At 39.9% G+C, this 15,995-nt stretch overlaps 1 protein-coding gene and 1 long non-coding RNA gene across 2 annotated transcripts; one reads left to right on the top strand and one right to left on the bottom strand.

The window, feature by feature from the left end:
• Positions 1-478: 478 nt before the first annotated feature.
• CSRP3 (cysteine and glycine rich protein 3) lies at positions 479-15,111 on the bottom strand. The gene is given in 7 exon segments (XM_008931743.2): positions 479-1,138; positions 2,218-2,311; positions 2,987-3,122; positions 4,497-4,665; positions 8,633-8,764; positions 14,845-14,868; positions 14,871-15,111. Coding segments are annotated over 7 exon segments (876 nt in total). The 3' UTR covers positions 479-1,058.
• Positions 8,072-10,571, top strand: LOC115307869. Its single transcript, XR_003916239.1, has 3 exons — positions 8,072-8,175; positions 8,588-8,759; positions 10,258-10,571. It is a non-coding gene; the product is annotated as an uncharacterized LOC115307869 (long non-coding RNA).
• Positions 15,112-15,995: the final 884 nt, after the last annotated feature.

Raw genomic sequence — 15,995 nt, 5'->3', positions numbered from 1 at the left:
ACTGAAATAGATTCAAGGGGCATGTGACCAGTGAGGTTTTTAAGAGCAAGCAGGCACAAAACCATAAGAGAAAGCCTGACTCTACCTTATGTTTTCCACGTATATGCCCTGTTAGTGTATGAAAATGGGTAAGTTCATGATGAAAAATAGCAATGTAAATAAAAAGAGGGAATTATTCCCAGCTGCATGCACAGATCTTTAATGGCTGATGTCGGCCAAGAAAAGGCTACAGTGGCAGTTCAGAAGGGCCATTTGGACACTGTGGTGTGAATATAAGTCAGAGTTGGTAGCAATGAAAACCAACAGGGAAAGAGAGCAAGGTCAGAAAATTAAATGCCATCTAGAACTGACAACATAAGAGTCAAGTAGTGCGATGAAACACCATTCTTGTAGTAAAGAAATGGGAGATTTCATTTATCTTGAAATCTGCAACATTGTAGAATGTAAAAGCACAAGCAAATTCAAATGGAAATAATGTGAAGCAGTAAGTACTTTATTGTAGCTTGAAAACAGACAGTAACCAAACTTACAACATTGCATTCTAGGAAAGTTTTGTTTTTCTTTGATAGAAAGAATTTCAAACCCTTTTTAATTGTCTCAAAGTGAATAACCTCTACCTTGTCACAGCACAAAATGCCAACACGTTCAAAACACATCTAGGAGATTGGTAGGAATAGAGTAACGTGGTGGGCAAAGGAAAATACAGTCTAACTCGAACACTCAGACCCTGCACTCCATAAGGTATCTCTATGGGACACTGAGCTGAATCTGAAACTCCAGTCTAAAATGTGCTAAATACTAGTTTAAGAAGCAATAATATTACACAAGGGTTTTTTGTCTTTGTTTACTGTAAAACAGGCATGAACCTTCTTTTATCACTGTACCTTTTTAATCTAATCTAAGAATTTAAGATATAAGCTCACAAATTCTTCCTGCAAGGTAGAAAATCTTGCCCAAATGCCCTATGTTCTTAGCAATATATGATGTTTAATGTTTTACTTGACAACTATGACTTGGTGGCATCAACATCAGTTAGAGACTGTTGCATCCGTTTCTTCTCATTCACATTCTTTCTTTTCCACTTGAGTGAGGCCACCAAACCCAATTCCTTTGGGACCGAAATTTTTTGCATAGCAAACTGCAAAAGAAGGAGGGGAGGATAAATGTTTTTGAATTCTAAATGTTCTCAGGTAGGGGTAAATGTCTTTTAGTTTTAGTTTTTAGATCACTACCAAATTTAAGTTAATAAAAGGAAGGAAATGTGAAATAGCTTATTTCCCACAAGTGTTGGCAGGTTTTAGTAGTGAAACTGAAATCACATATTTGAGTTACACAAAAGTCACATCTGGTGATCTCAAAAAAATTAGGAAACTAACTGTAGATTTAAGATCTAAGTAATGTTTTCATTAAAGCTACTTTCCTATCTGAAAATTCTCGGTAAAACTTGGTCTGGTGAGTAATTCAGGCTGAGTAATGAGTCAGTAGTTTTCCAGGAGGTAAAAGAACTGGAGCATAGTTCTGAAACTATTGATGAGCTTTTAAACCATTCCATTTGAACTGTGTATTGGTAAGTGTGTGCATAGTTTTTTATCACAGCTCTGCTAAGGGAGTAGTAATGGTCAGCATGTTTCTCCTGATGTGGTGATTTGATCACTTGTGGCAGACAAACTGTACCCAAAGTCACAGAACTTCAATATTCTTCTTTAGGGCTCTCTATAAAGTTTAGCTTGGGATATAAAACCTTGGCATATTTTTCCCCCATAAGGTGTTTCTGAGAGTCAAGTGAAGTCTGTGAACTTTCAGAATTTGGGAACATCTAGATGTATAATTTAGCATCAATGCATTATCTTCTGTGCTGCCAATACAGTGGAAGTATCTTTAATTGTCAGGAATTCCAGATGACCTCTGCAGATCTGTATCTATGTGGATTTTTTATTTTAGTGAGTGAGATGGTGCAGGTACAAGAGCCTGCCCAGCAGAGATGGCCAATGTTCTGTTAAAAGATCTGAGAGATATTTGTAGAAAAATTACAGCATTAAACTTTAAATGTTAGTAGTATAAGCTGCAATTGCGATGTTACCACGGCTCTTTGCTTTGCTTTCAGAAAGTTGTTAAAAAAAAGATAAAATTAAATTTCCTGAAGTTGGTTTTCCTAGGTCTAAAGAGACTAATTTTAGACTGACTGAGTAACCCAGCTGAGCTCTCTGGAACTCTCACCTTTACAGTAGAGCTCTCCGTCTTTGTCTGTAACATTCGTGGACTCTAAACTCTTCCCACAGATAGCGCAGCGGAAACACATCTTGTGCCAAGGCTGAGGAGATGGAGACAATGCATTGTACATTACAGAAAGTGCACAGGTACAAGAAATGAAGAACTACTGCTTTTTACAGTGTGAAAAGGTTAAAATCTTTTTGTTGATCTCATGGCTTCCGTTTTTAATCATTCCAGGTTGGTCTTATTTCAGTTACATTATTGTGCCATGTCAAGAGTTACCAAGTGACTTTGTTATTGATGCACAGTTATTAATGGAGGTCTAGTAAAAAGCAGGGAGCAGGGAGTGCCCTTATTTTGGGCACTTCTTCAGTGTGCAGAGATCATATTCCAGTGAGAGTTCCTTGAGCAGAGAGCTTTGCATGTCATTTGAGAAAGGCTTCTGTTTTTCTAGTTACAGGATCTCTTTAATGTATCTGTAATTGCCACTACAAATAAATGTTTATAAATATCCCCCAAAGGTGGAGGAAGAGCCAGGCTGTACAGTAGTCAGGGGTTGTTCTTCAGACATCAATAAGAAGGGAAAAGTTGGAGAAGGTTTACAAAAGGCACATGATTTTAGACCTGAAAGTACATCCCACTCAAGCAATTTGCTGCTTCATGTTTTCTTCATCAAGACTAGGAATGAAAATTTAAATGATCAAGGACCTATTAGCTACAGTTTATCACCATTATAAAACTGTGTTTTGTTTCTAGTGCTGAAGTAACTACTTACTTTTCCTCCTCCCATGATCTTCTCTGCAGCATACACTGATTTGCCACAACGGGGACATTTATCCACATCTACCATCTTTTTGGCAAACTTTGAAGCATTAGTTGGTGTAGAAGGGCGAGCAGGCTTTGGTGACCCCCTAAAACACAAGGTTTCAGTGCTTTTTAAATGCCACTTCAAATGTTACCTACCTTAGAAAAAGTATTTAATGGTTTTTTTGGTAAGGGATGAAAAGTACTGAATTGCCGTTCTCTGATGTGCAAACTGGGGATAAAAAAGGGGAAAATCAAAGTATTCTAGTGAATTCTGTGTTGTGTGATGGAAAAGCTGGTACTGTAAGCTCTGATGTTGCCTGTTCTGGGCTGAGTGCATAGAGTTGACAGCAGCCAAATGCAGAAAAGATTGCATTTAATGAAAAGTGAAAGTAAAAAACAACTTTGTTTTATGGAAAAGCAAGAGTGAAAATACAAACAGAAGACCACTCTCCTTTATAACTGGCTGTCTGCTGTTACTCAATGAGTAGAAAATAAAAATACATATTTTTGCATACAGATGTTTCATTAGGCAGTGAAACATTTGGACAAGGGAATTGGGGTTTTTACCTGGGCCAGGGTCAAAAGCATGTCAGAAAAGTAGCTTTGCTTTGTGTTTCTGGATATTGTGTATTATGAGTTTATGCTTAAAACCTTTCACAGAATGATTTCTGAATTACTGGACTGTTGGACTGCAACAGGTCATTATATCTACAGGATGTGACAGTTTTTGATGCAGAACTCTGCTAATAATGGCTTCATATGGCACAAGGAGCCACATTTGAATACATTGTTTAAGCTTTTATTCCCTACACGGCATATTGGTTAATTGGTTTCCTTATAGTTATACCAGGAGGAAGCATTGCTGATTTGGAAATGTGCAGCTTTGAGAGTCATAAAAAAAAATCCTGTAAAAATGTACTGTCAGAGCTAATTATGCGTTTTTGGAAGATGGTATCCCATTAGAATTCCTTTGTTCAAACACATTCTCAGTGTGTTTGTGAGTGTTATTAAAGCCACAGGAAGGATTTAGAAATGTTATTTCCCCCACTGAGAGGAGAGCTAGCAGTATGTGGTAGTGTGATTATTTCTCTAAGAGTAAAACCAAACTGGATTTTAGCCTCTGACAGGAAAAAAAAAATATATTTTCTCGTTTTCTACAGTGAATGTGACTTTACCACTGTGCTACAAATGGCAGCATACAATTGCAGTGGATATTTACAGCTGTGGTGGCATATAAAGGCTACTTCTGCACAATAATTGCCTATTGAAGGAGAAAATAATTTGTAAAGAAGGCTTAAAGAGACTGAGCATCATTAAAAACTGGTAAATTACTGTGTCCCAGGAAGGAAAGGGTGTAGGAAAGTCTGATCTGCTACTTACGCTGGATGTTGTTATGGAAACAGAAGAAAATGTCTAAAATACCCTGCTAAGAGACAAGTAGGACCAGAGAAAGGTGCTGTCAGCGGGGTTTGACTCACTGTTGCAGGTTCAAGCCCAGGTGGTCACCAGTGTCAGTGCTGAGGCATCCAGCCCCCTGCCCAAAGCCAACACCCTTGGGACCGTATTTTCTCCCGTAACAGGTTTTGCAGTAGATTTCGGATTCGTGAGCTGCCACTGTGGTGCTGTCCAGAGCTTTCCTGCAGGCCACTGGATACAGGCAGAGAGAGGCATCTATCAACATTTGTGTTTTCAAAGTTGAATTCATGTGATTCAGAGTAGTTACGTTTAGTGGTTATGTTTTGTTTACCTTTAAAAATATAGGAAAAGGAGTTGGTCAGTGTAAAACTTGACTGGGCTGTTCCTAAAATAGGTGTGTGCACACAACATGTTCCTCTTTTGCCTCTCTGAAGTTATACTGTAGCCCCAGGGAAATAATTGGCTAGATCTGTGATGTTAAGATGGATTCGAGATAACCATCCTAAACTCCCAAACCTTAAAAAAGGGGGGAAAGGAGATTGCAGGGGTGTTGATTCCACTGAGCATCTGGACCTTTCAAAATATTCTTTCTGAGTCTGTGGTGGCTTTCTCTGCTCAGCCCAAGCTATTTTGATGACGTTTGTTTCTAAAAGAGGCTATAATATAATACCATGTCCAGAGTCAGGTAGGATATGTTGGTTTGGGGGTTTTTTAATATTAGTTGTTTGTTCAAGCTGTGGCACCAAGGCAAAGGAAGTAAATCTCAGCTCCATTAGACTTCCTCTGGGATGACAGGAGTATGACTAAAGCCGTTCCCAAAACAGAGACCTCTTACAAGTCGTGTTTGTTACAGAGAAATACGGCTTGGCTTGGCTCACTAGGAAAGATCTGAGAGACTTTTGGACTGAAGATGCCATAGGAATGCCCAGCTTTCACCAGGGAATACAAGTTATGTCCTCTGCAGCACTACTTTAAGCCAAGCCTCAACTTGGACAGACTAGAAGCTACTGAGTGCTAACAGCTGCTTATTTGGGGATCTTGGTAAGTGAGTATCTATGTTTTGAGAAATACAAGGCACACCCAGAGCTAACTGGTGTTGCTGAGATGAGCTCCAAACGTGGCTATTTTCATGGAGTGGGCATGGAAGCTCAATTACTCTCTCACAGTTCTTTGCTTATCTGAAACCTGGTCAGTGTTTAGAGTTTAAATTCTGTTACTGGATGAGTGGATCCCCTTGGTGCTTATGCACAGAAATGGGACAATAATGAATGGAGAAAAAAACAGTAGCTACACTCCTCAGCTGCTTGTCAGCTGCTTGTTCCACTCTGGGAACTTGGTGTGAGAAAACCTCCACCCCATTGAGAGAGGAAGAAGCTCTCAATTCAGAGAGCCTGTAGAAAACCACGATTTTCTAGGATGCTAAAAAATTAATATTTCAACACTTCTTACGAAGTCAACAGTGGTTGATAGAGGCAAAAGAAAAAAAAGCTAAAGCCTTCTCTCCAGCTTCCTTTGAGCAAGTACATGTCCTGCAGAGGGCATACCAGTCATGCATGAACTGTGGATAGCTTGGAAAATCAAGTTACTTAGTTCATGTATGCACCAGAAAGGTGTGAAATACAGAAGTATTGAAAGTGGCTGGAAGTGCAAGCTCTAGAGGAGCCAGCTGAGGGCTTGATTAGTCCCTTGCCCATCTGTTTATTTTAAGTATCCTCCTGTTGGTCAAATTCATCCACCTCAGGTAATTTAAGCCAATACTGGAATCTCTGCAGCTTTAATTATAGAATACCTGGAATGGTTTGGGTTGGAAGGGACTTTAAAGATCAACCCCCTGCCACGGACAGAGACACCTTCTGCTAGACCAGACTGCATAAAGTACTACTTATGTGTACCCAGCCCTCTGCCTATCTTTGGCTTTCCTCCTCCCTGTACTGCACAGAGAGGAAAATGTTTTGCAAAGACCTTTATAGTTAATAGAGATAAAATGAAGGGCTTCTGTAAATGTGTGAATCTGATCTCCTCCTGCGACAGTCTCTTCTGCTTGGAGATAGTAATTAAGTTTGCTAAGGGAGTTAAGGGCCGATGGAAACTCTAGCAGCAGATAAAGTGTTTCTATTTCTGGTACCTCAGGGATAGAGTATCAATTCACCACAACAGATGGAGCAGAAGCCCTTGAAGTGCTATTGTTGAAATAACTTTGAGACCTGTCATCTGCCAACAGATCCTGGTCACCCTCTGGCACCGAGGAGACTCAGGTTGACAGTGTGAGATCCTGCCAAATGTCCCTCACAGCTGCAGTTTGAGTAAAACCTGACAGGGAAACAACAATCTGCAGGTAAAGAGCAGCATGGGAAGTAGAGATTGTTGGAAAGAGGTTTCTCTCTCATAATGTTTGTAGGGCAAAACTACGGAGCGAAGAGAGTGTGATTTATAGTTTAGCTTGTCTGATTCTTCCTGTGTTAACAGATTGCTTTGAATTGTTTATAATTTTGCTGAAATTGAACTCTTTGGTTGAAAACTACGGATCTGTTTTGTCTGGTCAAATATTATGTGAAATATATGATATATTTGAAATATTTTTAATATTGAAATATAGAAAAACTCAGCTAAACAGGTTAACTCTTTCCATACCTGAGGTTACATTGGGGAGGATTGGTTTCCTTCTGTCAAGAAATGAAATCCTATAATTGGTTCACAGAAAAGCCCATGAATGTGATACATGATCCTGAGGCATCCAGAGCTGCTGAATAGTGTGTGTGAATCATGGTAAAAGTAAAGCCAATTAACATACCTCTCATATGCCAGCTGGGCTTAGATGCGTCTTTACTTTTTGACCTTAAACATATTTCTTATGGGAATACTTTTTTTGGTATCTAACCTATTAATAGGTTAGCTCAGACTTACAACCACAAGGGGAAGATAAAGTAAAATAAAAAATCCACAACAAAATACACAACCAACCAACCAAAAAAAGCCACCAAAACAAACCAAACTGTTGTCAGAATGTAACATATATATATTGTTTATCATGTTTATCATGTTTATCATTTAAAAAAAATATCACTTTTACTAAGAATGAAATTTAAACTTGATAAATATTATTAACTATGTTCTGTTAGGACAGATGCTTATTTTTATTAGTTTCTCTGATATTTAGTATTAATTGTTATAAGCAGCACATGGAAGCAATAAGAAGGCACTAGTTGAGACTGAGATGTTTTCTTTTACCTTTCTGTAAGAATTGGCTGAAAGTTGTCATATAACTGAAAAGCTTTTGAAGGAATTCTTTCTTATTCTGCCTTTTAGGCATCAATTGCAGGGCACTTGGAGAAAGCCAAGTAAACTCCAGTGTGTCCTTTGAACTTGTTCTGCATTGACTGCACCATGTCAGCTAAGTGTGTTATAGCCTCATGCCTCAAATAAGAAGTCTCTTTCCATCTGGGAAAAGAGGGTGAAAAATTGGATTCAGTGGCTTCAATGGAATTCATCCTACAAAGGTACTGAATCTCAAGCATTGTCTGCAAAATAAACTCTTCATCTACTTTTAGTTCTTAGTAAATTGCCCTCCACAAAGGGCAAACAGAGCTGAATTGATACCTTCTCTCTGATTTTTTAAGTGCTAGCTCATCTGCAGAGAAAACAAGATTTCTGGAAGCCATCTGCCAAACATCACAGTGGAGTGTGGGAGGGAAAGAGCAAGTGAAAGTGAACTACATGAAATATGGGGGGGAAGAGACTAAGGTAAGTGCAGAGTGTTGGTTGGAGGTTTTGATGCCCCCAGGTTGCTGTCTTCCAGCTTTTCTGTGCGAAATGGATTAATGTAAGGACTCACTGTCAAAGTAGTCATCTCCTCTAACAGCCTAATAAGACATCCTTCTGTCTGATGAGTGTTTGTTTAGTTCTGCTGGGCTTTTTAACTTGAAGCAAACCTGTAATATGCCAAATTGTGGGACAGAGGGGAAGGGTATCTTGGAGGTGGGCCACGATGCCATGATCCTGCAGCACTTGAGTGTCCCTAACAGAAGCCATCTAATGCTTGGAAAGAGAAAAGCCAGGAGCCCAAGATGCAGATTGCTTGGGGTAAAGGGCTAGAAAACTGCCTGCAAAGTAATACAAAAGTGAATGTACTAGAATTGATGCAACATTTATACAGGACTATGGGGATGTTGTGAAGTTGAACCAGTGTAGCCCGGCTTACTGCAGAGGAAGCAGGACTTGTGGAAGCTCCTTCCATTGCACTGGATTTCCTCAGCGTGGTACACGGTCTTTTCACAGGCACCACATTTGGCTCCACCCCCCCAGTTTGGCATCCCTGTCTCTGAGAGGTAACCTAGAAAATCAAATTGCAAAGTGAATTATTTTAAACAGAACAGCTTGATTTTTTTTTAAAAAGTTATTGTATTTCCCCCCCTCTCCAGTCAATTGCTCTTGCATACTTGCAATGTACTACCCATGGGTGAAGGAGCTACCCTGGTGCTTTAGGGGCATGGACAGTCCAAATCCTCTGTCCTGTGTGACCTTCTCTTGTAAATAAGGCTATTCCTTAGCTTAGTATATTGTGATGGTAAATACGTGAAATGATTGTGAGGTGTATCAGTGAAAAAGTGCTAATACCACTGAAATTTCTTCTGGAGAAGTGGATCTAGGATTTATTTTCCATCAAATAGCCATTTACTTTTAGTCCTGCCCTCCTCTGTACCCCAGTGTAGCCTTTTCCCCTCAGTTTTTGCTTAGTGTGTGTTGATCTGGTTTTTGAGGCAAATTTTAATGGAGGCTAGCAAATACTTTGGAGCTTTACTGGAGTGAAGCAAAAGTCTGGACAGTATTTGGCATTAAATTTTCTACAGAACAGCTTCCTACCTTGACTCTCTGTTAACAGGTAGACTAGTTATACCTCTCCAAAGCAAGTGCTGCTTCATCCAGTACCCCATAAGCTGCCTTGGTCACACATTCTTTGCCAGTATGATATTTTTTTATACAATTCATACCTGGATAATTCCACCTTGAAGTTTAACAAGGGCACTTTAAGAGGACACATCAATAGAAACAAGTTGTTTGTTGCTTTTCTGAATTCCTCATGAGAATTCAGAAGGTCCCCAGCTGCAAGGTCCCTGTGCTGCACAGCCATGGCAAGGTAATAATACATAGGTTCCTAAGGTAGGTTTCTTTCTTTCTTTTTCAATTGTTTTGAAATGTAAACATAAGGGAAAAGAAGAGCAGTGGTTGCTGTTGGTTGCTGTTGCAGTGACTGTTGAAGTGACTTGGCCCAGGTCACAGGAGGGCACTGTGAGGGGCAGGAGCCCAGCTCAGGTGGCCTGATGGCTCAGTGCCCTTCCTGATGATTGTGCTGTCACACATCAGAAACAAGCCCAGCCCTCAGGCTGCCCTTCTGTTTTCTTGTTTGAGTCATCGTTTCTGGAAAGACTGGGATGTCATCTTGTCACCTGCACATCATATTATCAAGCTCCTGGCACAGGCCTTCCTTCTCCTTCTTGGAAAACCAGTCACCTTCTTATTATAGTTATTTTGAAGCCTGCTTGTGCTATTTGTGTTTGATTAAATTCACCATAAGATACTTTCAACTAAGAAAAGGGTTTTGAACACTGAATCAGGTCTGCCACCTGAGAATTTTCTTCTAAGATCAAGTGAGAGATAGAGGGGAGTTTAGAGTGTTGTAAGTCACAGTGGTGATGTCACATAAGCCAGTATTTTCAATTACTTGCATATTAGACTAATATTTTACTATATATTCACACTGGACACTAATGTCCCCTGCTTATCATCACCGTAGTGACTTCTGTTCTGTAATCTTCTGAATTTCAGAATGAAATGAACAATGTCTACATGCCAGCTCTGCAGCCTGAAGGGAATTCTTTCTGACGACTAACACCAAAAATCCTACAATGGTATAAGAATCTGTCCAGCAAAAGGAAGGTGTCATGAGAGTGTGTGCACACACTGAAGCCACAGCACTGGAGACATGGCAATGTGAGCAGGTTTTACAGTCAGTGTTTGATAACAGTGCAGGTACCAGCACATCCAAACCTCTCTGCTTTAGCACAGCAATGATTAGTATCTCTTTAACCCCGTGTAATTAAATAGTCACTATTGTGACTGGTGCCTGTGGTAGACAGCACACCTGTCATCCTCATGCAGGGTCCAGTCTCCCCTCCTCTTTGTGAGGCTGATTTGTGCTCAGCTGAACACCCTCCCCAGCTCAGTCAGCCCATCCTTTGCTGTAACACAGCAGCACCATCTCTAATCTCTTCCAGACCCTCTCAGCTCTCTTGGGAGGCTGCTCATGGACTGCTGTGGCAGTTCCAAAACAGTAATGATGCAAAAAGGAAAAGAAAACTCATCTTTCCTCTAATTCTGTTTATCTGGTGTAATGAGTAAGAAGCATAAACCTAATGTAGATGAAATAAGAAACAAAACTAATTGCATGCAAGAAACATATAGTGGATTTGATCCCTCTCACTCAGTGAAGCCTTTACTGAACAGCACTGCTAAATTCTTTTTTCATTTATTTTAAATGTGAGATAAAGGCACAGAGAGAAATCTTTCATGTAAATAGAATCTTATTCCACCATTCTATATTTTCTTCTATTTTTAAAGTACTTTCATGTTGGTGCCATTTTCTCTTATGAAAATAGTTCAAGTGATGCTTCAAGCATTTTAAAAGAAGGAAGAGAGACTGGGCATAACAATCAGTTTTGTGACACTTTCTTGAAAATTAAAATGAGATTTTTGTGTTCCCTTTCAAATCAGGTTGCCAGTGGAATCCCTTCCCAGCTGAGGCAGCACTGGTAGCTGCCAGGGAGGTTTGTACCTCTGGTCTCTGTAAAGCTATTTGTGCTGTGTTAGTTCCCCTCAAAGGCACACCAAGAATCTCTGTCTTTGGCAATGGGATGGTTGTTGGAAAGTAGCTCCAATTACATCATTAGCTGAAGGGGGGAAAATAATCTCTTAAAAAGTCTGATAATGTGTGATAGTGAACCTTGTGCTGTCAGGGGCCATGGTTAGAGCTCTCAGAAGAACCATTGTCCCTGAGGCTAATTATAGTAACATGACTGGGCATGCATACACATTTTCCATGTTGTCTTGGCATCACCTGATGGGAAGCTGTAGGAGGAAGAAGAAAGTCACAGTAAAACTACAAGGATGCCAGGGGAAGAACAGCCATGTGTGCCACGATGTCTGTGCTGGCTGGAGTAACAGCTGGGTGAGGTACCAGGGCAGGTCCTGTCCTTGCTTTGATCATCTCTCTGGACACTGAACTGCAGTGCCATCCCTGTGGATGGTGCCTGTGCAAATAAAGTCCACAAGGTACATGGCATTCAGTGTTTTCTACTTGTCTAAATTATAAATGGTGGATAAATCTCCATCTTCACAATGTGCAAATAGAACTCAGTCTCCCACTTATCAGAAAAAAATATGCCCAAAATCTTCACTTCACATAATTTCATTAGATGTCAGTATCTAAATCCCCTTGAAATTCCCTGAATTTAGTTGTCTTAATCTGATTAACTTGCAGTGTCTGCTCACCACATATTCTGCTTATATTCTGGTGATCTAGTGGGAAGTAGAGTGGACTCATCCTAAGTGTAATAAATGTGTTTATTTATTATTAAATAAACTTTTGAGTGTTAGTACTGCAACACGTAGGCACTCACGGTACTGTCAAACTGGAAGAGTGTTCTTGAACTTGCTCTGTTACTATTCAGCAGCTTGTATTGTTCCTCAAAATGCAGTTACTATATGGAGTAGAATTTATACACAAGATATGCAGCCAGGGATACGTGCCTCCCGTTATTTAGAGCTTATATCACAGCTGTATGGGCCAGACTTGGAGCAAGGGAGCCTTTGAAGTGTTTGTGTGCTCTGCACAGGCATGAAAACATTGTGAGCCGTCTTCTTTTGGGCTGTTAGTCATACTGTACAAATCTAGGTGTCACATCACTGTCACAGAGTGTCTTACTCTAATCAAAGTACTATTGATAAGAATATAACCCCAAAATATATTTAGATCCACTGATCTCAGTGGGTGGTGGACACAGTACTGGCCTGATGCAGTTGTGTAGAGGAGTAAAATGCAGTGCAAGTGCCAGACAGAGCTGCAGGTGAAAAAAGTCTTGAAAGTAGTTTTGGTGCTTCCATTCTAAACACAAGGTTTTCCCTTTTACATGCTCATGTATTTGACAGTCTGGAGCTCAGGCCTTATCTGAATGGGCTGCAGAAGTTGTGTACTATGTGGCTGGGAGGATTATCTCTGGTGCCACATATGCTACAGGATGGCTTTGAAGGGGATAAACAGAATGGGAAATATTGGTCTTTGTGAGCACTGGTAGCAGAATTGCTGAATGGGGACTGGTGGGTAGGATATGCCTTCCATCTCTCTCCATTTTAGTCTCAGCTACATGCTTGGTCTAGACTCAAAGAATACCAATGCCTTACCTAATGAATAAGCAGTAATGGTATCAAATCCAAATATCCCTGTCTACACTGAAATACAAGTATTAAGGCTGCATTTGAAATTCTTTTCCCCACTGAAGTCTGTGGGAGATGCCAATGCAGCAGGACTTCACTCTGGTATCTAATCACAGCTTTGCTGTGACCTGTCCTGTGACCACCAGTGACTCATTTGACATCCTCAGTGCTATGCCCCCACGAGCACTGGGGGGGGAACGATATATCTCTTCCTTTATACAGTAGCAATAAAATGCTGCTCTAGTTTCTCTCTTTCACTGCAACTAACACTCATGGGGAGGTTTTATCTCTCTCTGTTGGTCTGCACAGTTCCTGCCACTGCATCTCGAACAGCCTGAAGGTGTTTCTGTCGAAATCCCATCCCTTGCAGAATGAGTTCTCTCTCAGCAGGACAGATTCACAACAGAGGAAACATTTGTGTTTGAAAGTTGAGCTCTTTTAATGAAGATGTGGTATTGTTTATACTCTTATTTCTTCTGATTCATTCAGTGGACTTTGGATACAGGTAAATTTTAAGTTTATTAGTTAGGTGTCATACCTTGAGCTTCCACCATGATCTCATAACAATTAGCATTTTCCCTTCATTTCTGCAGTAAAGCAACACATAGAAATCAAGGGGTGGGAATTCCGACACTGACACCAGAAAGTAAAAATTGATTTTGCATTGACACTGGTCACCCTAAGTTACACACTCCTTTTGAAACAAAAGATTTTAACTGGCATGATATGAGGCATGTGTTGTGTGTAGCTGATAGTTTCCCATTGCTTTCATCTCTGTTCTTCCAAATTATCTATTGTTTTCTAGCATAGGGATGCCACATTTCTTTTGAAACTTCCTTGATGTACAATTTTGCAGAAATTTAAGTTTGCATCTCCAAAAAATATGGTATCCTGACAAGGTACTTCATTCATCCTACGAGTAGGACAAGGTACTTCATTCTGACTTAAAAACCAGTGACACCCCACACTCACATATTTGTAAATATGTGCTTAGAGTTCAGTTTGATCCATGTGGCTGTGGAAAGCTGCATCCTGCTGTACAAATGTCCCATTCCTTTTTTCAGACCTAATCCTGGGCTATCAGCTTTCACTTTTCATTCTATGAGATCCTTCTCTAAATCCTTTTCTGTGCACTAAGTCTTTTAAGTGCCAAGTAAAGCTATTACCTACTTTGAAATAGCACTGTGATGATTAAGACACAGAATTATTTTATCCACATACAAGCCCTATTCTTTGAAAAGCTTTCTACCTAAGGGTAAAATTATTTCAAAGGAAAAACATGTATTTATTTATTTGAATTATTGGGGCTTTTCTGAAGACTTGACCAATCACACTCTCTTGTAATGCTTGAGTGATGATGTGGGAATAATTCTTTCATCCTGCATCCAGTTATCTAGCCATTTTCTTCCAAGTCTGCATAGAAATTTTCTTCCTATTTGATATAAAACCAGCTGGTCACTAATATTAAATATTTTGAAGTTTTGGGGGATGCTGTTTTTGTTTTTTTACTTCTAAAATCCTATTAACTGAGAAATCATGAAAGCACCCAAATTTATATGCTTTGTACATATGCTTTTTAAAATCGTTTGTGGAAAAATAATTCGGTAGCTTTGAAACACAATTTTTAAGCACTTCTGAAACTTCTGTTATCCAGCCTTTCATAGTCAAAATGAGTGTCTGTAACGAGGATCCCCACAACTCTGTTCTTGCAACACCAGTAGCTACTCCCCAGGCTGAAAAGTCCAGAAGAATCTCTTATGAGGTGGCTACTCCAAACCTAAAATACTGCTCTCAGCTCTGCAGGAATCATGTTTCTGTACTATGCCTGCACATTTTTCTTTGTTAAGCAACCACCTATTAGGAAAAAATTGCCCAAACCCTTGTATCAGACAGTCTTGGCAGAACCCCCTGGGCACAACTTACCAGAGGTGCTTGGAGTGTCTCCTCTTCCCTTCGGTCTCCAAGAGCTGGAACAGGAGGGGCCCTGCCCTCCTTAAATGCAGTGACCACCACTGTCAGCCCTATAAGCTGGGAGGGGAGGGGAATGAGAGTTTCAGGGATCTGAGCAATGCCATTGCTATCACCAAGCTGAAAATAACCTCTGACAAAAGCCTGGCATTTTGTTCCCCCATGTCCACTTGTGAGTAGGTGGACAACAATGCAGCCCCTTGGATTACACCTAAAGGACATTCCTGACTGCAGCCTAACAGATCAGAAATAAAGATTAAAGTTTTATAGTTACTCTCCTGCATTGCTTAAATGTGAATCATGAAATAACAGTCCTTTGAAATGAGGATTTAGTTATTAATGGTCACATTGCCAATATTAAATTGTTAAAAATAATAATAAATCAAAACCTGTTTGCAGCACCCCCTGGAACACAACATTTGTAACCCAAAAAGCATTTAATTCTGTAGTTCACGATTTGATAGATACAACTAGTTTGCCTTCTAGGATACAGGGAATTATGCTTTTCGCTGTAATCTTTCATTTTTTTACTGTTTTTAGGCATTAAGATGGTTTGTTAATATGTATAATATTTAGTCTGTCTGATAACTGCAGTTATATTTGCCATGCCTGATCAGTCCCTTGGAAATGGATGATGCTACAGATGTGTTAGAGAGGTGAGCAATAAAGTATGAAGCACTTAAAATTCACTTTTTACAAGGTTTTATTTTACAGGCTTTAAAGCTTTAGATGCCAATTCTTATTTTCTATTGGGATGCCTGAATTTAGCAACTTTGTTTGGCATCATGGACTTCACTGCGTGTGAAAGGGCCAAGCCCTTTACAGCCCAGGGGTTAAACACCAGAACTCTGAAGCCAAAATTCTCAGGGAATTTCATGGGAGTGTAAGGAAATTAAATACCAAATCCACATCACAGACTTTAGGATTTTAGGGGTCTGTTTGCTCAGGCTGCTGTGCAAACTCTTAGGAGCCTATAAATCCATTTGCTTTTGAGTCAGGCAAGGATTTTATAATGCAGAGACAGATCCTTGGTGTAAAGTTGAAGGACTGTATTTTCCTAAGCAGGAGAGCCAGAGTCCATCCCTTTTTGGTCATTCCCCCTGGGT

The sequence above is a fragment of the Manacus vitellinus genome, unplaced genomic scaffold, assembly GCF_001715985.3.
Source record: "Manacus vitellinus isolate BGI_N305 unplaced genomic scaffold, ASM171598v3 scaffold_63_pilon, whole genome shotgun sequence".
Lineage (NCBI taxonomy): Eukaryota > Metazoa > Chordata > Aves > Passeriformes > Pipridae > Manacus > Manacus vitellinus.
The sequence above is the reverse complement of the archived record's forward strand: the minus strand, read 5'-3'. Positions and strand labels throughout refer to the sequence as shown.